The following is a 26,929-nucleotide window of genomic DNA, read 5'->3' as shown; positions in this document are numbered from 1 at the left end:
TGGACAAGACCAATCAATAGCAGAACTGATGGGGCTTGGAGGATGGAGAGACAGTTTCTCCCTTATTTTAAGCATAATTTGATAAAATTCCTTTTTGAGATATAAAAATGCTTTTTAGCTAAGCTTTCGATTTAAGGGATCAAAGAGCCAACTTTGAAATTTAGACTTTTCAAGGAGTCTGACATACAAAAAGCACTTAATAAATACGTCTTCAATGCGTGAATGAATACATCCACAGAATAGTCCTCTCCACAATTAAAGAACAATTATGGAGAACACCTTACTATTCAATACCCTCCATCAGGTCCCCACTGCTCCTATTCGCTGTTATGAACACATCTCCTTATAATGTGGCCAATCCCCCAACGGTCACCATAAGTGTTTAATGATCCTGGTGGTCAAAGCCAGCCTGGCCTTATTTGAATATAAGGAATTCAAGAACTAAATCCCAGGATCATTAGAGAGATGGGTCTTCTGCCTATGCCTTAGCTGACACCTCAACACCTGTCTTCCTAACCTAGACAAGTTTAATCGGCTTCTAAAGAACCACTGTCATGCTGATGTCATCACTGCCCGGAATAGAAGCAAGCAGCGCAAAAGAGGTTTTCTAAACTCAGGAATCAAGCATTAGCTTTTGCTCAATGGGTCTCAATAAGAAAAGCCAGCAAAGCCTGTCTTCCTTCTTAGTCCTAGCTGATGCTTTATCCTTGATCAAATAATCCCATTAAGGTGGACCCTGAGGAATACACTCATTAGTTTGGGGAGAAAATTGAAGCAATAGACAAACGACTGGTCTTACCACCCAAGCTCTCCCAGACAAACTGAATGGAGAAGATTCAAGACCCCTGACTGGGACTTTCAGGAGAACCGAGACCAAGGCTCTCCGGTATTTAATTATAGGGTTTGCACGGTAAAGATGCAACAACTCTTCTGAGCTAGAATAAACAGGACTTGCAGAAGTGACTATGTTCTAGATGCTACCTCTTCCACTGTAACGCCCCTCATGAGCATTACTACAGAGCACAACGCCTCTATCTCCCGCCATGATCTGAATGTTTGTGTGTCCCCACCCACCAAAATTCGTATGTTAAAATCTAACATCCAAGATGATGGAATTAGGAGGTGGGACCTTTGGGTGATTAAATCATGAGGGCAGAACTTAATGAATGGGATCAGTGCCTTTATAAAAGAGGCTCTCCCCCTCCACTCTGTGAGGACACAGGGAGAAGTCAGGAGTCTGCAACCCCTCCTGGATCATGCTGGCACCCTGATCTTGGACGTCCACCCTCCAGAACCATGAGAAATTCACGTCTGGTGTTTAGAAGCCACCAGTCTGCAGCATTTTGTCATAGCAGCCAGAACAGACTAAGACACCGCCGCGGCACTCGTCGGAAGGCATCTTGCTCAGGTCTGGTTGTGCGCGCACGCATTTCCCTCACTGGAATGCAGGCTTGAAGACTGTGAGGATGAGATTGGTCAGCAGCTCAACAACCAAGCGAGAAACCAAGCCACGGAGGTGACAGGATTCAGTCGCTGTCAGGCTTGCGTCACAGCATCAGAGTCACTTGTGAACCTTCAAGACACAATGCCCGGGGCCCAGCTCCTCGAGATGCTGAGTCCACAGTCATCAGCGTTTTGGTGAGTCCCTGGGTGATTCTGCAAGCACAGCCCGGGCAGATACCCAGGGCACGGCAGGAGGTAAGTGTCCAGGTTCCAAAGTTCCAGCTCAGCTGAGGGCAGATGCCAGCTCTGCCTCTTACTCTTTGAGTGACTCCAGGCAAGTCATTTAACAAGTCTGTGCCTCACTGTCCTCATCTGTAAAATGAGGACGTGGGGCTGTTGCAAGGATGAGAAGAAAGAGTACGTGTGAAGCACCGCGCCTTCCTGATACAGATGGTGCTTAATACGTGTCAGGCATCTGGGGAGGGGGCCCAAAGCACAGCTCCGTCGACAGTCCATGCTGCCTCCCAATAGCTGATAACTGAAAGGAACTGGGGTGTGTAAGACTTTGTTGCTTCAGAGGTGTGGATGTTTCGATGGTTAAGCATTAACTATCATGGCTAACACTCCTCTGTGCACAGATGCTGTCGCAAATTGGTGAAGAGGGAGGACACAATGTTTAGAAAGAGGTATTTTCAACTTCTATATTTAAGTTAACAAAACTTGGACGTCAAGTGTATACAGGTAGGGAGACAAGGCTGCTGAGACTGTTAAAATAACCTACGTGCTAAAACCTTGGGGACTCCTCTCTCCCGAGGGGACGATGGGAAGAAGTACCATTCTCAGAGCTGTGACCCGACTGTGTACTGCCATTCTGTTATTAATGCCATATACTCTCGCTTAACTGTGACAGGCCATATTTTGAGTGTCATTAGAAGCTTCGTCAGAAACTGTTTCCTTTAGATTTACGGTATTGAAAGGATTTCTCCTATCTCTTCTTTTTTCTTGGTAGTCGTACATGAGAACATATTACATTCACAGCCCGGCGGAAGACAACACTATTTCTACAGAAGTCACTAGGGAAAAATAATTCACTTAAGTAGACCCTCACTTTACTGCCAACTTTAACGGGATGTTTCTGTTATAGAATTGGGAAGTAAAAGCCCCATGCTCACACACACTCACCTATGTTACATGTGTATGACTTTGCTCAGACAAAAAGCAGTGCTTTCACTTAAATAAAATGAACATTTTTTTTTTTTCTTTTTGGTGCACAGCACTAAAAACGGAAAGCTTTATCCATTCTGCATTTTCACCACCAACAAATCTTGTGGCCCGGCGTTTCCTCCCCAATAATCTATTTTAAAGGAATATTTCAAGCACCAGAAAAATACAAGAGCAATGCCCCTTAGATGAAGCTGACTTGTAAAAAGGAAAGCCATTAAGTGCTTAGTGTTTTTGGTCTTTCTACCATAAATACTAAAAATAGTCTCAGCATATACAGCTCACTGGGCTCTCCTCACGAGGGCTTCATTTTGTAGTAAGGGGTAGCACAGTATCTGGCAAATTCTCTGGCAGCTAACCCTCACCTCTTGAAAAACATAAAATTAAATAAAAGAAAATAAGAGCTGGGAGGAGGTGGCCAACGCAATAGAATAGAGTCCGAGAACATAAGCACTCTTGTGTAATAAAGATTGTCACTCACGTGGCTAGTTGTAGTTATCAACTGCCTAAAATTGTACGAGAGCATACCACCAAATATTTTTCATGCCACCACCACGATCAGTATTTTGATGGACTTGGGAGTCTCTTTAGGTAAACCGGTTTAGGAGCAAGAGTACAGAAATAATCCTGAAAATGTCTTCTATTCTAAGTACCTGACATAAAGCTATTGTGTCCAGTGACTTCCATACATTAAGGAAATGCCCCGAGTCCTAAGGACTAATTGCACATCCACAGACTTCCTCTCTCTACAGTTCTTTTTAATTGGGCACTTTAAGTTGCCAAGTATGTTCAAAAATGGTATTTCGAATAAAGCACACAAAGTGACTGCTGATCTAGAATTGGAATATTCAGCCTCCCTTTGGATGAGGAACTGATGCTCTTATTTTAAGCTATTCATTCTCCAACAGATGACAACACGAAGGGAGAAATCAAGTAGCTATGTCTATTTAATTCAGCGCACATTCATAATAACACGAATGTTTCAGTGCGATTTCAACGCAATAGGATAGTGTAAAGAAGGGCTAGAACTCTAAAATTAGAAATGACTACTCAAACTGGATATAAATATTACATACATGTACTTTCACTTCCTGTAAGCAATTAAGTATAATAGTAGACAGAATGGGAGAACTATTTAGGGGCTTAATTTTGTGTTAGACTCTGTTATTTCTAGAGCCTCCTTTCTCCAGTAAAACTCTGTGCTTTGATTCTAAAGAAAAGGGTCGATACCACATACGAGACTCCGCGACATCACACAAGCACATAAAACTGTCATCGTGAAATACTGCGCTGCATGATTTTGTTACTGCCCCTTTTATTCTTGCCGCAACAGACACACACCCTCAGAGGATGGATTTGCCACTTCAAGGCTCGTGCCCAGCGCTGGATAGATACAATAAAAACAGTCTCGGGAACAGGAGCCCCCAGGGAGGTAGGCACTGCCATCTAATCTGACAGCAAATCCACCTCTGAATTAATAATTTTTATACTTCCCACATTCTGAATGTTTTTTTTTTTTCTCAGATGAGAGGATTCCTCCATTCCTAGAAAGGTGCCCAACCCTGAAATTAAATCCAATGCTCCAAAACCAAATTTATTCCATCAGATATCCATGCACGAAAGCTAAAACCCTAGCTTCAGATTATCAGCACACTTTTCAAAATCATCAGCAGACATTAGCAGGGGTCTTTAACCAAGGATCAGAATGTCTCCAAATCTCATAAAAACATATGCAAAAGTTTGATGTGTACTTTTCCGCAAGGGTTCAGAATCCACGGAGTGGTCTGAGACCAAAATAAATGCAACAAGTGACTACAAAATTAAAGGGAACAATCAGAAATAAAGCTATACCGGCTGAACAGAATATAGAAACTGCCTTCAACCTAATGTGTTTGTGTAAAAGAAATGTGATGACAAACTTTTATCGTGCACACTATAACAGAAAAAAAAACCATTTGTTTAATAAAAGGTAAGTTGAATTCACACATGTAATTGGGAAGCTTTTGTTGTTACTGCTCTTACGGATTCATGTACAAAGAGATTCTTTATCGTGTAAGTAGAATTTAAAAACCTGGTAGAAACAAGCCCATTCTCAGGCTTATAAAACAAGCCTTTACAGATAATTATGTTTTATTACTCTTCATTTTATGGGGATTGTGTTATACAAAACAAATACCAGATGCCTATTTGTTTTATTCATTTCAGGGGGAAAAAAAAAATCCTACAAGTACCTCTGCGAATAGAACTGCTTTTAATTAAACACAATGCACAATGAGCACATAAAAATTAATACTGTTTGAAGCCAGCAGGTAGAAAGTAAATGTATCGAACACAATAGTGGAATACCCCTTCTTTTCCTGCTGAACTGAGAAAGCGGACATTCCCAGGCTTATTACTTGGGAGCTAAAACCAGCAAGGGATACTCAAACAAGGTTATTCACAGACTCGTTTGGGGAAAATTAAGGCCAATGTTCATGGAAATATAAAACCTGGAGGTGAGAAGAAAAAAAAAAAAATCTACCTGTTTTAATGGCACCCATTTGAACCAGACCCCACGTTAGCCTTCCTTTATGAAATCAGTCTGGTCCATTCTGAGCCCTTTGGGTAAAGCTGTTGAGATGGAATGAACCAGGTTCATTTCTGCTACATCAGAAAAATGCAAAGTGATTTCTGGCATGGTTCTTTCTGACATGGTGATTTCTGGCAGACTTGATCTGCAAACACTTACCACAGAAGGACATGTCAAACATTAGCTGTCTGATTAATACAGCCATGCTTAAAAACAAAAAAAGGAGAGAAAGAAAGAAAGAAAGAGAGAAAGAAAGAAAGAAAGAAAGAAAGAAAGAAAGAAAGAAAAGGGAAGGGAAGGAAAAAAAAAAAAAAAAACCCGGGGGGGGGGGGGGAACAGGCAGGGGCAGAGAAAAGAACAGTCACACTACAATCTGACAGTTTCTTCCTGCCTAAATTATTCTTGCAGCAATGGACACACAACCTCAGAAACAAATCATATCTGTTCAACTGTCAGTTCTAATCGGAAAGTGAAAATCCAGCACCCAGCATGTTAGTCCCCAGATGAGGAAATGTGGTATTCTTCTGTTACTTTTCTCCCCCTTTGCTTCTGTTTCCTTCTTCGCTTTTGATAAAGTCCGAGTGAGCCCTACTCACTGCCTCGGGCCCAGAGCCGTACCATCCCGCCAGTCCTGGTTTGCAGACACCGGAGCCAAGCAGACAAGAAACAGTTTGACTGCACCGTGTGAAGAAACGTGGAAGAGTTTGTAGTTGTACCTGGCAACCAACTTTCCACAAAGAATATCGACAAACCTCTTTCCGGTCATGCTTACTGACAGGGGTCACACCCCAACTTCTAAGACCTGTGATTCTGAACCTCCGGGTTGTCCTGACTGAGGCAAAGCTTTCACTCAATTTTCCCTCCACAGGAGACTAAGTCTTTTCAATCAGTGGACCGCGGTCTCTTGCTTAAATGGAAAAAATAAACTGTTCATGATTTGAAAAAAAAATTTTTTTTAACATTTATTCATTTTTGAGAGACAGAGAGAGAATGCAAGCAGGAGAGGGGCAGAGAGAGGGAGTCACAGAATCCGAAGCAGGCTCCAGGCTCTGAGCTGCCAGCACAGAGCTCGATGTGGGGCTCGAACCCATGAACCATGAGATCATGACCTGAGCTGAAGTCAGATGCTTAACTGACTGAGCCACCCAGGCGCCCTAACCTGTTTATGATTTTTATATTTAAAAAAAGCGATTAAAATCCTAAGGTTTTTTTTAGCCTTTAAAATAGATTTTTAAACAGATGTGGGAAACTGAGAAAACAAAGCATTTAAACTAGTGATCCCTCCAAAAAACTCATTTTGCTAAAAGCAAACAAATAAACAAAAAAACCAGCTTGGGACTACTCCTCATTCTGACTAAGGAACTGGGGGTGAATATACAGGAAGACAGACTGTGATCAGGAGTCAAATGCCATTTTACATTCTATTATAATCTAACCAAAGGATTATTTTCACAACAGAATAGTTTCAGCTGTTAAAATAAAGTGAGACATCTATATGTATGGACATGGAATGATGCTTGATATATAATGAAGTGATTAAAAAAAGAAATTAGATGGGGCGCCTGGGTGGCTCAGTCGGTTAAGCGGCCGACTTCGGCTCAGGTCATGATCTCGCGGTCCGTGAGTTCGAGCCCCGCGTCAGGCTCTGTGCTGACAGCTCAGAGCCTGGAGCCTGTTTCAGATTCTGTGTCTCCCTCTCTCTGACCCTCCCCCGTTCATGCTCTGTCTCTGTCTCAAAAATAAATAAACGTTAAAAAAATTAAAAAAAAAAAAAGAAATTAGAAAAGAGAACATATATATATGTTCTAGTAAATAGGTAGTGAATGGGAGACATAGTGTAGGTAACTTTCACTTTCTGTAATATTTCAACTTTGAACAATGCTCAAGTATTATTGCTGCCATCTGCACTCTGAGTTTTAAAAGAACTTTTTTCCCCAAAACATCACCAGATTGTCATTTGTGCTGTAACTCTTGGGTGGCTCTATCTTCAAGGTTAAATGTAAAATTGAGTTTCCAAGATGAGAATTGTTAGAAGTGAGAACAGCTTGACTTGAATGGCCCGAGGAGACCTGACGTAGGATGAGGGACAGCAAGGGGTCAAGAAGAGTGAGTGTGTGTGCACCTGCCCTTGGGTGTGCATGCAAGCACAAACCTTCCCAGGAGGGAGGGAGAGTCAGTTATTGAAAGGCAAAGTAATGAGGGGAGCCTGGATGGCTCAGCTGGTTAAGCATCTGACTCTCGATGTTGGCTCAGGTCATGATCTCCCTGTGGGTTCGAGCCTTGTGTGGGGCTCTGCACTGACAGTGCAGAGTCTGCTTGGGATTCTCTCTCTCCCTCTCTCTCTCTGCCTCTTATCCACATACATGCTCATGCTCTCGTTCTCTCTCTTTCTCAAAATACATAAATTTTAAAAAATAAATAATAAAAAATAATAAAATTTTTACGAAGGAAAAAAAAAGGAATGAGAAGGAAGAGGCACAAAGTAAGTGGGGTGACTCCGGCTGGGAGGGGAGCTTTCAGAAAGGCCGCAAATGCCTCTGGTGGCTCCCTGGTACAGCTGGAGAGTACCTAAGGAAAAAGAGGAGTGGTAAAAAATCCATCCTCGTGGGTGGGAGTGGGAGGTGCCAGGTGCTGCTCTGCAGAGAAGGGTCAACTGAAAGCCTGTAAAAAAGAATGAAGTGGCCTGGGGACGAGCCTTGGAAGCCAAAGCCAGCTTGTAGGAAACCATGTCCCTGGCGGAGGGGGCCACAGAACTGTACCCCTGTGCCTCCGCAGGAAGGCCGGAGCTACAGGGTGAGAGCCCAGGAGAGACGCTTCCCCCCCAAGCGGCTGGCCGAGCAGGGCAGGCTGTTGTACCATTCGGCAGCCGCAGGCGGGGAGCGAGCCGTGGTTCCCAACAGCACGGTGTCTCCCTTCCTTGGAGGGGGGCAGTCAGAGCACCAAGGGACAGACAGAGGGCCCTTCCACCATGGGGTAGCCTGGATCCACCACAATTCTCTGCAATGGATCTCTGCAATGTCAGCCTGCTCCTCAAAAGGAAGCAAGCTTCGGAGCGACAGAAACCATAGCTAGCCAAGAACCGAGGCCTGTCCCACACCATAGAGTGCAGTTCAGGCTCCATAAAGCGGGCATTTAGGGATATTACAGAGTTATGATCAGGAACCCACTCACAGCTAAAATGACAAAGACACAGCTTATTCCAAAGCTGCAAATCATCGTGTGATGTCGGTGAATCTCTAATTCCACACCTCAAGGTGGAGAGCAGGAAGGAGGAATTCTTCTAACCACATTTCCCTATTCACATCCCCTCTGGGTTGCTGATTCCAAACAAAATTAAAGGATCCTGATAATTCAGTTCCAAAGTCTTCTATTCTGTACCACAGGCCACCATGACCAAAAGACAATCGATTGGCAAATATTTCTCGAGGACCTACTGCATGCTCAGCACTGTGCTGATGCCAGGGAAACAGATTCTAAAGAAATACACACCATCTCTGTTCTCTCTCAGCTGACTGACATTCAAGACTATGACCTGACTTAAATCTGACCTCTACAGACTCATAACTTACAATGGACTTTGAATGCAAGTAGAATATAAAGTGTGAAATGTCCCAGTAACTTTGTGATTAAAAGGTATTTGGAGACAAATGGTGGAAAGAAAGAGCCTATTGGCTACATTTTTCCACCGTGAAAGGAGGTGCTGTATACTTTGATCCCAAAATATACGTACATATATTGGTCTGGCCCTCTTGATCTGTACTTGAAAAAGACATACACTAAAAAAAACTTTAAAAGATGAAGAATTCTAGAATGTACCATAGCCTTTCCTCCATCTGTTTTGGTTCAGGAATTTCTAGACTAAAGAAAGGCGGATGGCGAGCTAATCAGATATAGGAGGCACCGTCAAGCAAACTACTGCAGGGGTGGGTAAACCCTAGGGTACAGAAGAGGGGCCAGCTTTCCCCAGGAAGGCACAGAAAGCTAGAAAGACAAGAACTAAGTAATTACAAGGCAAGGCAGAATGATCTGAGGTTTAAAACTGCCTCAGCCTAACTTCTAGAGTTTCTCTGGGCCCTGTCATGACAGGACAGAAGAAGGACCCTCAAAGCCTGCATGCCCAGATCCCTAAAATTACACAGGGTGAGAGGATGGGGGAGGCGGGTAGAAAAACTTCAGAGAGTCCCTTAGATTACCATCTCACCTGCCCTGTGTGGACAGAGAAATGCTTCATCCAGGCTTCTGCTGATGAGGTTGGTGATGACCAGACAATGCCCGGGACTGAAGGGCAGGCCAAGTAGCGGGCTGATTTATGTTCTGCTCTCTGAAAATTCGTTAGACCATTTCTATACCCCCAAGGGGAACTCAAATGACAGCCTCAAATGACAGGTCTTGTACCAGGTCCTGAATAGGAGCAAACTGAGAAAACGTCCAAGCCACGATACCCCAGAGTTCCAAAAGCGAGTATTTTAGACTTTCAGAGACATGTCAAAAAAACCCAATTAATTCACCTCATCTAATGAAATGAGTTCACTGAAAATACAATACGGTATTCTTATCAATCTGCTACCTGAATCTACAAGTCAGCTTACCAGGAGAAAGAAAGGCCATTTTTACTTTGTGGAGAAGAGATAAGAAGACTTTGGGACAAAGAAAGGGAAGGGGTGGGATGAAAAAAGTAGTATTTTTAAAAAATAGCACCTTGACTTTTGGCAGAAAATAATATCCGACACCTGACTCAGGAATGTTTCCAGAAAAAAAAATTTTAGATTTTGAATATCTATTCCACAGACAAATACAAATACCTACAGTCAACCTTGTGAATAAAATATATACACTGCTTCCTGTGTATATACCCTTACTTCACTTACCCTTAGTGAACCATACGCAGAGTCCCTTTTCCAAGAGCTGACATTAGAGAACCCTCTGTGATTCTGTGATTTACCACAAGGATATAATGCCGTTCTAACATGTTTGTTCATTTGTTCTGATATGATGAAGTTCCGAGAGACAGGATTTCACCGGTGGTATATCCCAATCACAGCGAGGGCTGCTACCGTGTGGAATCCAGTAGGAAGCGGATCACATCTGGGTTTGGTGGCAAAACTGGTATTTTGGAAAAGCTCTTACGATATGTTTGTGCATTACTGCAGCTGGGTCCCCTTGCAGAAAGGATGGAAATGTAACTTATGCCGTGCCTGAACACCCCCCGCCACCTAGATCTTCCAAACATCAGCTAAAATTTCCTCCCTAACGTTCACCCCGACTACAGTTAGAGGACAGGCACTGTTACTGCTGGTAAGGCCATCCTAAAGGAAAAGCCATTGATTGTTAATAGCCATGCAGATTGTGGAGAGTAGAAAGGTATTCCTTGTTGACGCTTCCTGACTTGCTATGTACTGCACAGTGATGGGATCACAGAATTGCTGGCGAAGAAAAACTAGTTTTATCTTCTCCATCTCGCCCAGGTTTATCCCGGAAAGTCATTTCAGGTGATCCCACTGGTACATCTGCCACTGTTTTAGTGCATTTCCAAGAGGCAGGGACAGGAAGACCCATGTGATTGCTCAGCTGCACAGAACCAGTAGGAAACATAACACTTCTGTAAAAGGAGAAAGAATTTTTTTAAAGACACAGAGTCATACTAATGATTCGGACTCTCGGTCGAACACCTTCCTGGAGATGAAAATCTATTGTATGTTGGCAACAGTTAGAACAGGTGGTTGGAATTCTGGGCACCTGCCAAACCACCTTGAGCACCTATATGACTGGCAAGCTGCTGTATCATATTGCGCACTACAATTATAATGAGCTGTAAACAGATAGGTCAAATAAAAGAAATGAAATGAAAGCAATGATAAACACACACAAACGCTAAGTCTGAAATGATACACAGTGTAACATGTTTTAACGGATCAGATTAAAGGCAATGGTTAAGAGTGGTTATTGACTGAGCCCTTACTATGTACCAAATACCACTGGAAGCACAATGCGTAACATTACTTGTTTAATCCTCATAGTAACACTATGAGGTGGGGACTATTATTTTCCCCATTTTACCAGTGAAGAAACAGACGCAGAGAAGAAAGTTGCCCAAGGTTTCACAGTGGCAGAGCCGCCACTGGAAATCAAGCCACTACTCTCCAGAGCCCACGTGTATAATCTCCATGTGACACTTGGCTGGAAGTCAAGAGATGCATGTTCCATTTCCGGTTCTGTCACCACTGGCTACGTGACCTTGGGCAAGTTGCCCAACTTCCCTCGGTCTCTATTTCCTTATCTGTATAATGCAAGAGTTACACTGAATCTTTAAGGTTATTTCCATGATCTTATGGCTCTGTCTTCCAGACAAAACTATCTGGTACCATGACTGAACACCATCCTCAGACAAACATATGACAGACATACAGACACAAATGTACGTGTACAGAAGTCGCAATCAGCCATGAGCTCATAAGTCTCCGTGCAAGAAAACCGGATGAGGGAGACTGAGGCCCAAGGAGGCTCAACAGTCACCAGTACTCCCAGAGAATATCTACTTTGTATTTTGAATTTAAGGATGTTCATTTCTTGACTTATTTTTATAAAAACTGAAGATTTATTCTGATAGCATTATTTACAACAGTCAAGACACAGAAACAACCTACGTGCCCATTCACATATGAATAGATAAAGAATATGTGGGATAGATATACAATGGAATATTATTCAGTCTTAAAAAAGAAGAAAATCCTGCAACTGTAACAATACAAAAGGACCTTGAGAGCATTACGTTAACTGAAATAAGTTAGAGAAAGACAAATACTGTATGGTCTCACTTCTATGCAGAATCTAAAACAAACCAAACATAGATATGGAGAACAGATTGATGGTTGCCACAGACAAGAGGTGGGAGATAGGCAAAATGGGTAAAAGGGGTCTAAAGGTATAAACTTCCAGTTGTAAGATAAATAAGTCCCGAGGATGCAATATACAGCATGTTGACTATGGTTAATACGAATGTATCATATACTGGAAAGCTGCTAAGAAAGATCTTAAAAACTCTCATCACAAGAAAAAAACTGTTATGTATCAAATCATTATGCTGTACACCTAAAACCAATACAATGTTAAAGTCAATTATATATTGGTTTAAAGAAGGATTTATTTTGATATTTAATCTTTTTGGCCTCTTTTGTCCTACTTGGGTTACTTCTTAGACACGGCTAAATCTAAACGAAGCACAGGGAAATATCATTCCAAGCCTTTAAACTATACTATACCAAACAGAGAGGTACCTAAATTTTATCTTAACACAAAATACTGTTCATTTAAAAAAAAAAAAAAACAAAAACAAAAAACATGTAATATAACTCTCCAACCTAAATACAGAAAATATTATACATTTCCACTCTTTGAATCAATAAAAGACTGCCCTACATTTACAGGTTGGCAACATTACACTTGCATACTTAAAAGTGCAGTTATCATGAAAGGTGTTGTTTACAGGTAGCTTTTTTAATGCAGTGTGAATTTTAAAGGAGCCATGTAGCATATAAGAAATGGTGTTTTCAAGAAAAATTTATTCTCCACCTCTCAGTAAAGCAAAAGCATTTCAGTATGAGATTCCCTGTGATTAGGTCTTCAGATTGGCTTAGATATTCAGATCTAGCAATAATTTTGGTGAGTGACCTCACCAAGCTTTGTAAAAACATGAAACATAATTCTTATGTAATCAAGGGCCATATGATTGCCACCAAGGCTGAATCAATTTTTGAGACCTATTAGAAGTAACTGTGATACAGTGCGTCCTCCATTTTATTTCTCTCTACACCTGCAGCACTTGTACACGATACTGCACACACAAGCTAATACAAACCAGGAGACTGTAAACGCAGGAAATGGAGGCCAGTGGGAGAAACAATCATACACCTTTCCCTTTGCTTTTTTCCCCCTTTGCTCTTTAATTAAATGATAAATCTCAGTATGAATTCATTAGAAGCCTGATGGCTCAATTAAGCACTATGTTATTATATACTCTGGGGCAATGCTTCAATATCAGTTAACAGAATTTGGAAGTAACCTGAGCGAAAAACACAAGCCAAAAGTTATACCTGACCAACCATTTCAGAGAAAAATTGCAGTTAAGGAGGAACAAAAAGTCTCAATATCTACAGACTATTAAAATTAAATAATAAAAAGACCATAACGGCTTCTCGTATAACACTAAATTATTTAGATTCACATTATGCAGCAAACCCGCTCAATTCATTTTAATTTGGTTTCACTAACACACTTACCCAACAGAATGGGAGAAAGAGAAAGAGAAAGAGAAGAAAAAGAAAGAAAGAAAGAAAGAAAGAAAGAGAAAAAGAAAAAGAAAAAAGAGAGAGAAACTACCTTAGGGTTAAAAAGTTTATTGACAGAAACATCCCCTTGAAAATGAAAATGAAACAGGCGTCTGGCTGGCTCAGTCGGTAGAGCGTGTGACTCTTGATCTCAGGGTTGTGAGTTTGAGTCCCACATTGGGTGTAGAGATTACTTAAAAATATATATAAAACATATTTTTTTTAGTTAAAAAAAAAAACAAAAATGAAAAGAAATTCTGGGTGAATCAACAAGTGATTCAATGAACCCGGAGGACACATGGGAAGGTCTGTCCCGTAAAACAGAGCGTGGCGTCTAGAGAATCCGTACTTTGAATACACAGTCAGCGGTGGTAACATTTCCATCAGTTAAATAAATGTAAGTTGTTTTCACTTACCCAGCCAGAACTGAGTGCCTGGTATGAGTGGGTCAGGCACAGTGCTAGGATGTGGAAATGTAAGGGCCACTGAGCTCAATGGCCCTTCCTAACGAGGCTTTCCTTCCCCTCCGTATTTAACACTGCAAAACCTTCCCTCACCCCCATTCGCATGGTGCCCCCAAATCACCTGGTGAGCTTTTTAAAAACCTGGAACTTCGTCCCTACAGTCTGGCCACAAGTAGGGCTCAGGCCCCATTTCCAGAAACTACCCAGGCTGAGATCCACTGCCTTACTCCCTGCCATGTGCTGCTTCTCTCTGCAGCCGTCTGGCACCTTCTAATACATGCCATCGCCGGCAGCTGCCAGCCCCCAGCCACTAGAGGGGGAGCGCCGAGAGGGCGGGGATGTTTGGCGCACTGTTGAATCCTTGTGCCTGCAGTAGGTGCTTAACGAATATCTGTTGAGTACATTACTGAAAAACCAACACGAATCCTCCCCTCAGGGCCTGTACAATCTACTAAGAAAAGAGAAAAACAAATAGTTAAATGAGCATAAAATAGTAGCTGCAGCCAAGTATTACACGTTCTGTTAGAGCACATACCAGGAGAATCTGACCAAATCTGAGGCATCAGGAAGTAACTGCAGAAGAAGAAAAAATGGAGCACGGGGAGAGCTTTCCAAGAAGGACAGAAAAGGGCATGCGGGGAGAGGGAGGAGGAGGAAAGGGGCTCTGCCAAGGGCTGGCTGCAGGACAGGCAGGCAGAGCTGGACCAACCCCACCTTGATATCACGTCAAACTAGGAGAAGCCTCCAAGGCAAGTCCAGCTAGGGTGGTGGCAGGTCGTAGTTTCCATCAGGGGCTGTGGTGATTTCCACCAACCTGTCAGGGTGCCAGACCACATGCAGGAAGCGTGAAATCCATGTTATACCTCCACCCATCAGTGCCCATCCCGGGCACCCCTGGGTGCGGGGAAAAGGCAAAGCAAGCTGAGGTCACGCGCTCTGACACGCCCGCCAGGACGACCCCTCAGCCACACACTTCATGCCTCCTCTCCTCTCATGGGCACCTCCCTTCTCCAATCTCCAACCTCTATGTGCCACACCTGGGGCAAGCCGGCCAGCACTGGCCCGGGGCCACTCTCTCACCTGAGCCCACGGCCCAAGTCACTCTGGGTATTAGTCAATCAAGAGTAGCTAGCGTCACAGGCCCACACCGCAATACCAGGAAACTTTTCATTTCTCATAACTTTAAAGTACTGATATGTGTCATAAACCCCAAGAAATCTGAGTTAGCAACAAACACCCAGAAATTCAATGCTAATTCCGAGGGCACCCCATGTATCTAGAGCCCTTGGGGAACTTCCTAGGCTTGGTAGACAAATTTTCAAATGGAGAACTTACTCTTAGGAGCAGCAAAACATTTTGCTTTTAACCGTCAGGGTTAAAAGAAAAAGTTATAAAACGCACTACTTGTTCCTCTACTTTCTTTAACAAAGGACGGCGTACATCAACGATGGCCCACGGTGTCGTTCATCGGATATTTAAAGCAGCCATGCCTGTGACAGGCGTGGCACTAGGCGGTGGGGTTTACAGGGACACTCCCCGAAGAGTCTCTAGGACACTGTCTCGGGCACTGAGCCAGCTGTTCTCCAACCGTAGTGCTTCTTTCCTTCTTCTGGGCATTACGGTTTATAACTCCCTCGCCTGCTTCCTCACGTTCACATCGCCGGCTGTCCCGTCCTCCTAGATCTGTCCGCAAGAATCCCCCTCTTTTTACATTTTACTGCTTCTAATCTACTGTGGGCTGAGAAACCAGACTGCCAAACTGGTTAGAATTGTCTCTCTAAAGTAAGATTAAATAAATACTAGGGGGCAAGTCCAAGGGATAATCGATCACACTGTTGTGGGTGAGGATGTGGTCTTTCTGACATCAAGCCCAGCTGTGCAGAAGCAGTAAGGAGCTTACTGGGAAAGAACGCGGGTTCAGCAGCCGGGCGGGCCTGGGTCACATCCCAGGTGTGCGCTCTCAGGTAAGTGACTCACAGAGACCCTCTGTCTCAGTTAGGCATCCAAAATGCGTATCTTCCTCCTGGGTGGGCATAAAGACTGAAGGAGATACGGCCCATCACCAGGCACACAGTACACTCTCAAGAAAGATTAGTTGCTATTGCCATTATCGCCGTCATCATCTGGGCTCAAATATGTCATGCCAACAGGATATGGCTTCAACAGTGCCTGCCACCGCCAACTTCCCCTAACCACAGTCCCCTGTTCCAGGAAGCAACTTTAGGCTGTTCTTTGCAAAAGGATGGCCACTTAAATCTAGAGTGGCAAAGTGGCGGGGCAGTCTTTTAACTGATGAGATCACCGCCATACCCGAGATGTGGCCAAATGTGAATGGCTCTCCCCAAAAGGAGTAACAATGGCCAGTAAAGTCAACCAGCCTGGTTTCCTCCCGGGCCTGGACAAGAGTTTTCAGGAAAGACAGGGCAGTAGCTGGCAGACACACACAGGCACAGGGGTGCTAGCCAAGGGAGATATCAAGGTGCAGAGTGGGAAGAAACATATTCTGCTGAGTTCTGAGAACCTCCTGGAGCAGTTCCAGACGAGTGTCTGTTCCACGTCCCCTCAAATAAATCCTGTGGCTTAAAGTGACCTGAGTAATTTTCTGCTTTTGGCAACCTAAGGGCCTGCCGAACCAGCCCAGGGAGGTTACTGAGTAGCTCAGCTCCATTCTTACGATGGGTCCCTCACAAATGTCACCCTCGGCCGGTGAGGGCGCACAAGTCAACTGCAGAAAGGTAACCTGTATTCTTGGAACAGCCCACCAGGGAACTTGGGGAAGGTGGAGTCAAGGAAGGGCCTGATGGCCCCAGAGACCACCCTGTCCCTGCTCCATGCCACCTGTAGGCTGTGGCTTGAAGGCCCTGTGTAGGTCTTTCCACAGCCCACAGACACAGTAGCTATGTTTCCAGTAGCTATGTTTCCAGTAATGCCTACCGCCATTTCTTGGGGATTAGGTGCCAAGGAAAAGAGGAGCAGAGTTATTTCTGGGACTTAGTTAAGGAAAGCCAAGTGATGGGGCACCTGGGTGGCTCAGTCGGTGAAGCGTCCAACTCCTGGTTTTGGCTCAGGTCATGACCTCATGGTTCATGAGTTCAAGCCCTGCACTGGGCTCTGTGCTGACAGCAGACTGGGATATTCATTCTCTCTCTCTCTCTCTCTCTCTCTCTCTCTCTCTCCCCCCCCCCCCCCCCCCCCCCACTTGCTCCATCTCTCACTCTCTCAAAAACAAATAAACTTAAAAAAACTAAAAAAGAAAAAAAGAAAAGCCAAGTGATGAAACTAAGCAAACCACTACAGTTGATTAGAAAATGGCAGGAAGATGGTTTTTAGTAATAACACCACCCTGCAGAACACACTAGCATTTACAAGGAAGGTTCATACACACTGCCTCATCTGAACCCCTTAACAACCCTGTGAGGTAAGTGTTAGGGTCTCCGCTCGCAGATATGGAAACTGAGGCAGAGGGTGAGCACCTCATCCATGAATCTGTGGGGGTCACTTCCTTCCTCGGTCCGGGGTCACAGGCTGTCTTCTAAAGGTTCTCCGAGAAGACTAGAAGGCACACAAAATGAGGCCCTGTATCCCCACAAATCCCACTGCTGTTCAAAGCAGTTACGATGCAGAGAAGGCCAGAGAAGGCCCTGAACGGAACTAGTCGTAAACTGGTGGCCGGCTTTGTTTTCAGTCTTGGTTTTTAAATCACTTGGACGAGGGCCTCGTTTGCACTGAGGAGTCCAGACCTTAAGTGGATGCCCCAATCCACCTCCAAGGCACCATGGAGTCAACAATAATATACAAATAATAAGGAGGAAATAGAAACAGGGCTCTGACGAAGTGATACTGTTCGCTGAGAGAATGACATCTACTCAGGTCAGGCCTGAGGGAAGGCTGTGAGGAGAAGGCAGTCTGAGGGCGCCTGCTCAGTGAGAGGCTCCCCTAGGTTTCTGGCTCCAGCAAAAACAAAACTTCAAAGGGAGCAGAAGCTGTGGGAGCTTCAAAGACCCCCTGCAGGACCAATTAACACCTACAAATGTTTATCTAGGCAGCCATTTAATGATGGCTACTTCACTAAATGGGTGCACAGCCTCCCCTCAAAAATAGCTGTTCCTCTCAAAAAGACTGAGTTGGGGGGTGGGTGGGGAGAGGAAGTTCTGCCATGTTTTCTGAGAGACCTCACTGGGGGGGGGGGGGGGGAAGACGAATACAACAGTGAAATTCACCACAGACTTACTTATAATAAACAATAACAATTATAATAAAAAAACCAACACTAAAAAAACTCTTATTTGTAATAATAAAAATGAGAAATAATCAACAACCAATCTCTTAAGAAAATGTAAATGGCACCAGCTACGGGTTAGTGAAAAACCTCACACAGCCATTAACACCCGATTTTAATATTTTAATAGGATTTTCCTACTTAGTAGAAGTGGAAAATGTTCTTGGATAATGTAAAGAGAAAAGCAACATGCAAAAAAACATCTGAAGTGTGACTTCAAGACCGACGGACCGGAATGGGAAGGAGAGTCGAGTGGTTTGTTCGCGGCCGCAGCCCTAGCTCCAACCCCTGGGCATCTGGCACAAACAAGGCACTTAAGGAAAATGTGTGGAATTCATGATTTGCTTCCTATTAATTAAATAGTAACTAACATATCCATATGAAGCACTCGGACCTGAGAGGTACAATGATACCCTCGTAAAGGCGTGTATGCTCACAGGCCAGCTACACTGAAGCTTGATCATAGTGGTTACTTCCCCTAACAGGGAGCTCTTGTCAAGGGGATTAGAGAAGGAATTTGTTTGCAGGTTTATATCTTCTCTATTTTCCCAATTTTCCACAAAGGCATTCGGTAACTTTTATAATATTTTTTTTATAAATTTTTTTAATGTTTATTTTTGAGAGAGAGAGACAGAGCGAGAATAGGGGAGGGACAGAGAGAGAAGGAGATGGAATTTGAAGCAGGCTCCAGGCTCTGAGCTGTCAGCACAGAGGCCGACGCGGGGCTCGAACCCACGGACTGGGCCATGAGATCATGACCTGAGCCGAAGTTGGATGCTTAACTGACTGAGCCACCCAGGCGCCCCTGACTTTTATAATATCTTAAGCTCTGTTCTTCTTCACGGAGGCTGAGGACCCGGGAGCAGTGGCGTGGTGCATTTCTTTCACAAATGGAACCTTCCGTTGGGTCTCCCATTTCCACTGGAACATGCTGTTTACCTAGGGCGACAGTCAGTGCTGTGCCATCTCACAGTTCACTTACAACTAGAAAGGGAAACCCTGCACTTTATCGGTGAGGGCAAAGGTCACCCATTGTCCCTTTTCCTCGCTTTTTTTTTTTTCTTTTTTGGAAGATCTCTAGGAGAGAACTAAAAGCAGAATCTGCTTTTAAGGGAAGGGTTTAAGGAGTTCAATGCTTAAATGTCAAAATTAGGGGCCACCTTGATCACATCCCTGAGCCAAATTTTCTCCTTGGGAAACATGTGTTTTTAAAAAGCAGTGGAAACAAAGATAAGATCCACCAATACCTGGATCACACTACACTCACTAATAAATAACATAAGAAACACAATAAATAGCATAAGGTAGAAATTTCATTAGATCCTTTAAGGTGGTATCATTTTGTAGAGGAAAAAAGAACGGACTCGGGAATCCACGACCCCTGGTTAGAACGCCACCATTGATTCACCACATGTGACTCTGGGCACCTTACTCTACCCTCTCCGGCCTGCTTTCTAATCTGTAAAATGGGGATTTAACCCACCTCACACCGTTGTTGAAAGGCTCAAATAACAGGCATTCAACGAATCTCGCAGTTTTGAGGGAGTCCCTGTTTATTAAAAGAATGTGGTCACAAGTGGAAGAGCCTCCAAGGGAAAGCAATTAGTCACTAGGCTCACGGACACATGAGCCCGGTGTTCACGTCTGAACATGGAACACGCTCAGGAGACTGCAGAATCCAGTGACCACTTAGCCTGACCTGGTTCACCCTGAGCAGCTATGCAGAGGCAGCAGCAGGCCTCAGTGAGAACCAGAGAACTGGGGCCAGAACACCTGGCTTTGTGGTCTCAGTTCAGCCACTTACGAGCTGTGCCACCTGTGGTCTCAGTTTACACATCTGTAAAATGGCCTCACAAGACACCTTGCAAGATGGTTGTGAGCAAAGCAGCCAGGCCGCATCCAGTGCAATCTTTGAAGTGATATTAGCATACTCAAGGTGACTTTCTAGCAGTGTCTTCTGGGGAGGCAGAGCTACAGGTGTGTAGACAAAGAGAACAATCACCAGTGGAAGGTGTGACAGCTTCCCCCTCTGCCAAGTGTGTGCCATCTAAAGCTGCTGGCTCCGTCAGCAGCACCAAAGGTGGCCTCCCATTGGTCTGGCCTGTCCAAGCCTCAGGAGCAAGCCATTCGCCATATAACAAAATCCTGCAGGCTCCTCCCAGTTCAGGTCAGATTCTACTCTAAACCAAGTCCTTTGTTGAAGGGGACTCAATCAATATGCAAACGTCCCCGGATGTAGCACATAGCACCCCTACCTTTATTTGGGGGATTCCTTATAAATGAGACTCCTGGGTCCTCTCCAGAAAGCAAGTTCGGATGGAGGGAAGAAAAGGGGAGCAGAGAAAACTAGAACCATGGCACCAGAAGACACATTTGCCAATTTCATAATTTTGCATAATGTTCCCTATCTTTATTTTTAAACTGTGCTTGTATGGTTTATTTTAGAAATGCTTTTGTGCTCTCATACAACTGTGGTGAGTAGGGGGGAAGGCACTCATATTTTACATTTAAAACCCAAGAAGCACAATTTCTACCTTTCATTTCAGAGGAGGAAAGCATTCACCTAAGGTTCACTGCTGGCTCATGAACTTGCTCAAGGGGTCTGTTAATATGCTTTGGGATGATGGGGAGTAAACAAATAAATCATTTACAATGACTACTTGTTGTGCACATTTTCTTTTTTTATAACTGCATCTGTATTCTGCTTCTCTGTTAGGTTAAGTCACAGTCCAGTCCCCAAATCCCTTAGGTCCAAAATGCAAGGTCCAAGAACCTCCTACTTAGGCGAAACAGCTGCAGGCACCTACACCTTAGGCAGCAATGAAAAACAGAAGGTGAGCCCTACAGCAAGAATTTGGAAGTCTGAGGATGCCCTGAGCAGCGGCTGTGCATCCACCCAGAAAATTCTGTGACAGGCTGTGCATGCATGTAGTTCCTAGGGCTTTTTTCAAAGTTTGTCCAAGGTCTTCATCAGCTTCCCCGAGGATTCCAAGAGAAATCCCGTAAGAACAGCATCAGTAAGGCTCTCCTAGTGGCTGGAGGGCTTTCAAGTATATCTGTAATTGAAGACGGAGCACTGTATGTCAAGGGGGAAAATTCACCCACCCCTGCCACTAACCAGTTTCTTAACCTTCAGCAAATCCCCGAAACATTCCATCCCTCAGTTTCCACATCTGTGAAAGGAGGATCCTGGAAGCTGAATGATCACTTAGCTTCAAGACTCTTAAAAATGCCAAGACTGTGAGGTACAGCTTCAGCAGACACAGGGAAAGATATCAAAAAGGCCTGCACAAAATCCTGCCTGTTCCCAGAAGAGCTGCTTAAAATATTCGCCACTGCCTTCCTTGGAGGGGTCAAAGATAGAAGCCACCTCTCATTTCCTTCTCTTTCTTCTATTTCAGAAAGCCAAATTTGAAGCTTCACAATAATGCCCTTTCAAGGGATTTGAACTACGAAGTTCATGCAAGAAATATAGGAGCCCTGTAAGGATGCACGAGAAGCTCAAAGGAGTGAAACAGAATTTCTCTAAAGCTTCACTACGAATCATGTAATCGCTGCAGCCACTTCTTTTAGCCAGTATCATCGACATCTGTTAATGTATGTAACTGATGACGATTAATTATGGGTGTCGTGAAGATGGATGTTTTAATGTAGTCCTAGAAGTCTGGCGCTCAAAAATATTGCTATTACAAGAGAAAAAGTACTTCCCCTCATTCTGTGTCTTTCTTTTGTACTTTGAATAATAAACGTCTGATTTTCACAAAAGTGCAGGTGAGATGGAAGTCCTCAACCCCTTAGCACTAAACCTTTATCATCACATGAGGCTCAATTTCACTAAAGGCATTTTTTTTCTTTTCTTAGCTGATGCACTTATATATATTCTGTCATACCCTAGCTAGGCCATGATACCATACATTTTCAATCTAATTATCTGACCCCGTAAGACCAAAGCAAACTTCTATGTCAGTTGCTTGGGGAGCAAATTAAACTGAAGACTTTTCAGAGGCACTTGCTAATAAAGAAGAGAAGTGGATGAAAACTGATCGTGTTTTTATAAGCCATCACCAAATGAATGAGTACAGCTCTCCCGGAGCAGTCAAAAGCCCATTCCACAGAAGGATAAACTGATGTTCAAGGTGACAGATCAAAAGTCATAAGTAAGAAGTCAGACTTACATGAGTTGGACAACCTAACTTCACTATCACTTCCTTCTCTAAAACCCTGAAGGGACACTAGCATTGGATTTGAGTTCTGCATCTCAGATATGCATGACAGACTTAGAGAAAGCAACAGAGAGCAAAGGAGCGGCTCTTCGTTCTGAGCCCAACACGCAGTTGCTGGCTGCGCATTTCTCACGGTGTTTCAGGGCTCAGTCTTTATCTGCATGTGTTTCAAAGGCAACACTAAAAGGCGATGATGTTTGCAAGCACTGTTACTCAGTGACCAAGAGTTCTGACAATCCGGGGAGAGGAAGGAGTTAAAACTCCAGGTAGACCAGGCTAATGAACATAAACGTTCCACAGCAGCATCCCGTCCTACTGAGCAAGGTTAGAGCTGGAAAGTATGCAAAAGGGGAACATGAAAAACATCCAGAAGTGCCTCTGCTAAAGAAATCCCTGCTCGGGAGAAAGAGCAAAAAACTTGGTTTCCTAACTAAATGCCACTTTTCAGATGAGACCCAATCTTGAGGGCCTGACCCCTTGTGGTCTCTAAACATAAACCAAAACAAGAGTGTGGGTGTCAGATTTCCTGGCCCCATCCCAAAGAGGTCAAAAATTAGTTACATTTAATTGGCAAAAATTAGAGGTTCTAGGAAACCAACCCTTCCTTCCTTCATTGCCAAGCTCTAGAAAAAGCTTCAGTGGAGAATGTAGAGATTTAATACTTATTTGGAAGAATAAGAAGGTAAAGAAGATGATTGTTCTATTGGATTGAGGGTGTTTCCCAAAGAAATGTGCAATTCAGATTTCCTAAACTGAGAACTCAGCTCCAGCCGCTCTGGAAGAATGAGGACCACTGAGACCCCTGCACAAAATTCAGTGAGAATGCTTTAGAAGACACTGAAGTAGGTTAGACTTCATTGCAAGTTACTCCACCATAAGCCAGACAAAGAAATTCCTGAAAGGCTACAAGCATTTTTTTCTTACAAGCACCCAAAGGAACAGGTCAATGTAAATGTTGTGGAAACAAAGCAGTTTATTACTAACCACAGTTTGTTTCCCTTGTGAGAAAATTTTAATCCATTGCAATTGCATCCAACATCCACACACAACTGCCCCTGAAGAAGGGGGAAATACAGATTTCATAATTGACCCTAGCCTCGGGCTTTCTCTTATGCTTGGAAAGCAAGAGGTGTTGGGGGTTGGGGAATTCGAGTGTTTGATACTTTCTTTTTCACTGTCTATGATCCAGGATAGGAGGACTTTAATTTCCCTTCCAATCACTCCTACGGAGGCCTGAGTGTCTGAGGAAATCCACAGACAACAATCAAACCTTTCATCTTCAGGGCTGCTTCCCACCATAGCCCTTCCTGTGCCAATCAGGTCTGCGAAGCGTTTCCCCTATTCTGCATTTCATGAATCAGTTGCAAAATCTGCCAACCTCTGCCAGTTCCTCTTGTACTCGGCTGAGAGGTTCCCCTTCCTTCCCTGGGTAGCACAAGGCTGCTCGGGTTTTTAACTGGCGTAACGTGGAAATGCACTGTAGGAGCTCACTAACTCTTTCACAGCCAGATGCAAGTGAGAGTCTGGGGCTCCGACCCCACCGACTTGGGAACTGGCCCGCCAAAGCTCAGGTTAAAGCAGATTTGTGGAAACTAGCTTTGACCCCCAAATCCCGTGTGTCAGTTACTGTTCCTGGAAGGAAAAGGAAGAGAAAGAAGGGCTACAAAGTATCCAACTCAGTTACTTAGCAACTAGACAAAACTTGCCTCACTACTGAGGGTAAGGAGGCATCTCATGCCCATTCAAAGAGTAAGTCTCCGATTTACATGCAAATAATAAAGACAAAAGGGAAAGGAAAATCTAAATTAGCAACTGGAGTTTACAGCAGTGGGGCTGAGGCCCAGATTTTAAAAACAGCTTCTCCCTAGGAAGGAGACAGGATACAAACATGCACATGAATGAATGAATGAGTGAATGAATGAATGAATGAATGAAAGATCACAGGCCTAGATCAGCTTGAGGTATCCCTTCACAGAGGCCAATGCCCTGGAGGGTAGGGGACAGACAGGCACTGAAAGTTTAGTAGCTAAAATTAAAACACTTGCAGCGCTAACACAAATTTAAGGCTTACAGAAATTTGACAACTGGAGGCTGGGAAATCCCCGGGGAAAACAGCCCCCCCCCCCCCCCCCCAGCTTGTGAGAAAAACAAATAAAGCATCAATCTTGGGATGGAAGGTCTCCAGACTGTGGGTGGATTTACAGCCTCTTCGGGGTCCCTAGACCTCCTCACAAACACCCTCCCGCACCCACTAAAGAAGCGGTCTCCAAACTTGGAGCAAACCCACACCTTTCACGGGAGACACATGGCCCTGAAGGGTTTCCAAGCAAGAGGGAGACACGGGCGCCTACTTGGCCCACGAAAGTGCTCGGGCTTTTCCGTTGGCCCGAGGAGATCCAACTCTGGGTCCCCAGCTCCTAGCCACACGCCAGAACCAGGCTGCTCAGTCCCAGGCTGAGAGAGGGCCCCTCGGCCGCGCCCCATCCCCCAACCTCACACCTGGCCCAGGTGGGCAGGGCCCAGGGTGACCGGCAGAGGCCCGCCAGCCGAGCCACTTACTTCTCATACTCCGTGTTGTCTCTGTCACAGCGAGAATCCTTGTGCTTTTGCCAGTCTTTGCCATGCTTGCAGGTGGTGAGGAGCACCACGTCCTCCCCGTTATGGACGTGATATAAGGCATTCCTGGTGTCTGACCCTATCCCTGTCAGGTACCTCTTCCCCTTGAATACCAGCATATACTTCCTGAGAGGAGGGATGGTGTTAAACTTCAAAAACCCCCTCTCCCCTCCTGTCCTGGGATGATCCTTAGAAAAGAGGGGGATGGAAACATCAAAGTTGGGTCGGAAGTTTTCAGTACTGATGCTGGCTTTGGCCAGCATCGCCTGGCCGATGTCAAACCCCACGTCCTCGGTGTAGTCAGGCCAAGTGCCGGAATATAAATTAAAAATTAAATGATTCCTACCATTGTTCCACAAGTGGAGACTCTGCACTTTGGATCTCAAATTGTGCACATACTGAGGTGACAGCTGGTCTCTGTCTAAAGTATCCAGACTCAGGACAAAGAGGCACGCCTGGCTGGGGTCCGAGGTGTAGAACCTGGAGCCCTCGATGGCCGCTAGAATGTTTTGGTAACTTTCGGCGATTTTCTCCCCTTTTTGCTGCGGGTACACGTAGACTTTGAAGCCGTTTTTCTTGCAAAGGGTGAAATCGAAGCAGGACTCCATGCGGCACTTCTTGCCTTTGTAGATGCTCGAGTTGGCGTCTCGCTTCTGCCGGGGGGATATGTGCACGCTGGAATCCTCGTTTTCCAATTGATCCCAAGGAACGAAGGGGCGCAGAGCGTCCGGGAAGCGGGGCCAGAAATGATCCGGACTCGGGTGGTGCAAGCCATTCCGACCGCTGTGCTCTTCTCTCCGGCTGTGGCTCCTTGATGCCCTAAACTGCAAGCCTCCGAAATAAAACAAAAGGGCGAGACAAGAGCCAGCTGAGAGCAGGATGAAATAGCGTTTTTTGGCCTGCATGTGTCCTGCCTGGGTCAAGAGGATTGTAAATAAACACAAGAATCACCCAAGTTTCCCAATCAACACTTTCAGCTCCAGTCCGCCATCTTCCCGCCTGTAAAGACTTCAAACTCTCCGCTCCCACCTTCTCTGGATGCCTTTCCCCAAGCCGTGGACTGATCCAGCGCATGTGGGCGATTTCTTTAACTTTCTCCCCTTCGGTCTTTCATCTTTGGGTTGCACAATGGACGGGAGAAAGCGGGGCTGAATATTTCTCACCCCGGGCGGGCGAGCAGCGGACTGTAATTTTCTTGCATGCAACAAGACGGAGGAAAAGAAAGAGAGGGGGGAAAAAAAAGCTCCCGATGCCCAATCAATGGCAAGACGAAGTGATTTCCTTGCCTCTCGGATTCCTCTCGGCAGCGTGGAAAACGAGCCCCGGGAAAGCAACTTCAACTCATCCACACTCCCGTGCAGAGCACTCCGGTTCCAACAAGTCAGCCGATCCCCGGGTTCAGCCGGCTAGTGCATCTTGCAGCTGGGGCGCCGTAACCTCACAAATCCCTGCATCTCTCTTTATTCCCTTCTGCAGCGGCTCCAAGACTCCGGCGGTGTTTACTCCTGCGCTCGCGGGGCCGGCCCCCGGGACGCGCGGCGGCCCGGCTGGAGGCGGCGGCGGCGGCGCTGGGTGACGGCGGCGGCGCGTCCTCCCCGCGGGCAGTGCCGGCCCCGAGCGGCGCTTCGCAGGCCCCCGCGCGATCGCCGCCGACCGCCGCGTTCGGTCGCCGAATGTTACCCGGTTCTGAATGTTACACTTACACATTCCATTCCCGACACGACAGCGCTGACCTCATCCATCCACGCAGCCCGCGCTTCCATTGGCCGAGCGTCACGTCCGGGGGGGGG

General features: G+C 45.0%; 1 protein-coding gene across 1 annotated transcript in view; it reads right to left on the bottom strand.

Moving 5' to 3' along the window:
• Positions 1 to 26,707, bottom strand: part of EXT1 (exostosin glycosyltransferase 1) — a 285,668-nt gene extending 258,961 nt beyond the window's left edge. The window contains exon 1 of the mRNA XM_049632978.1: positions 25,083 to 26,707. Coding sequence (XP_049488935.1) covers positions 25,083 to 26,044 — 962 coding nt within the window. The 5' untranslated portion in view covers positions 26,045 to 26,707. The remainder of the gene's footprint in view (positions 1 to 25,082) is intronic.
• Between the last annotated feature and the right edge of the window lie 222 nt (positions 26,708 to 26,929).

This window comes from Panthera uncia, chromosome F2 (genome assembly GCF_023721935.1).
Source record: "Panthera uncia isolate 11264 chromosome F2, Puncia_PCG_1.0, whole genome shotgun sequence".
NCBI classification, from domain to species: Eukaryota; Metazoa; Chordata; class Mammalia; order Carnivora; family Felidae; genus Panthera; species Panthera uncia.
This window is presented reverse-complemented; position numbering and strand designations above follow the sequence as displayed.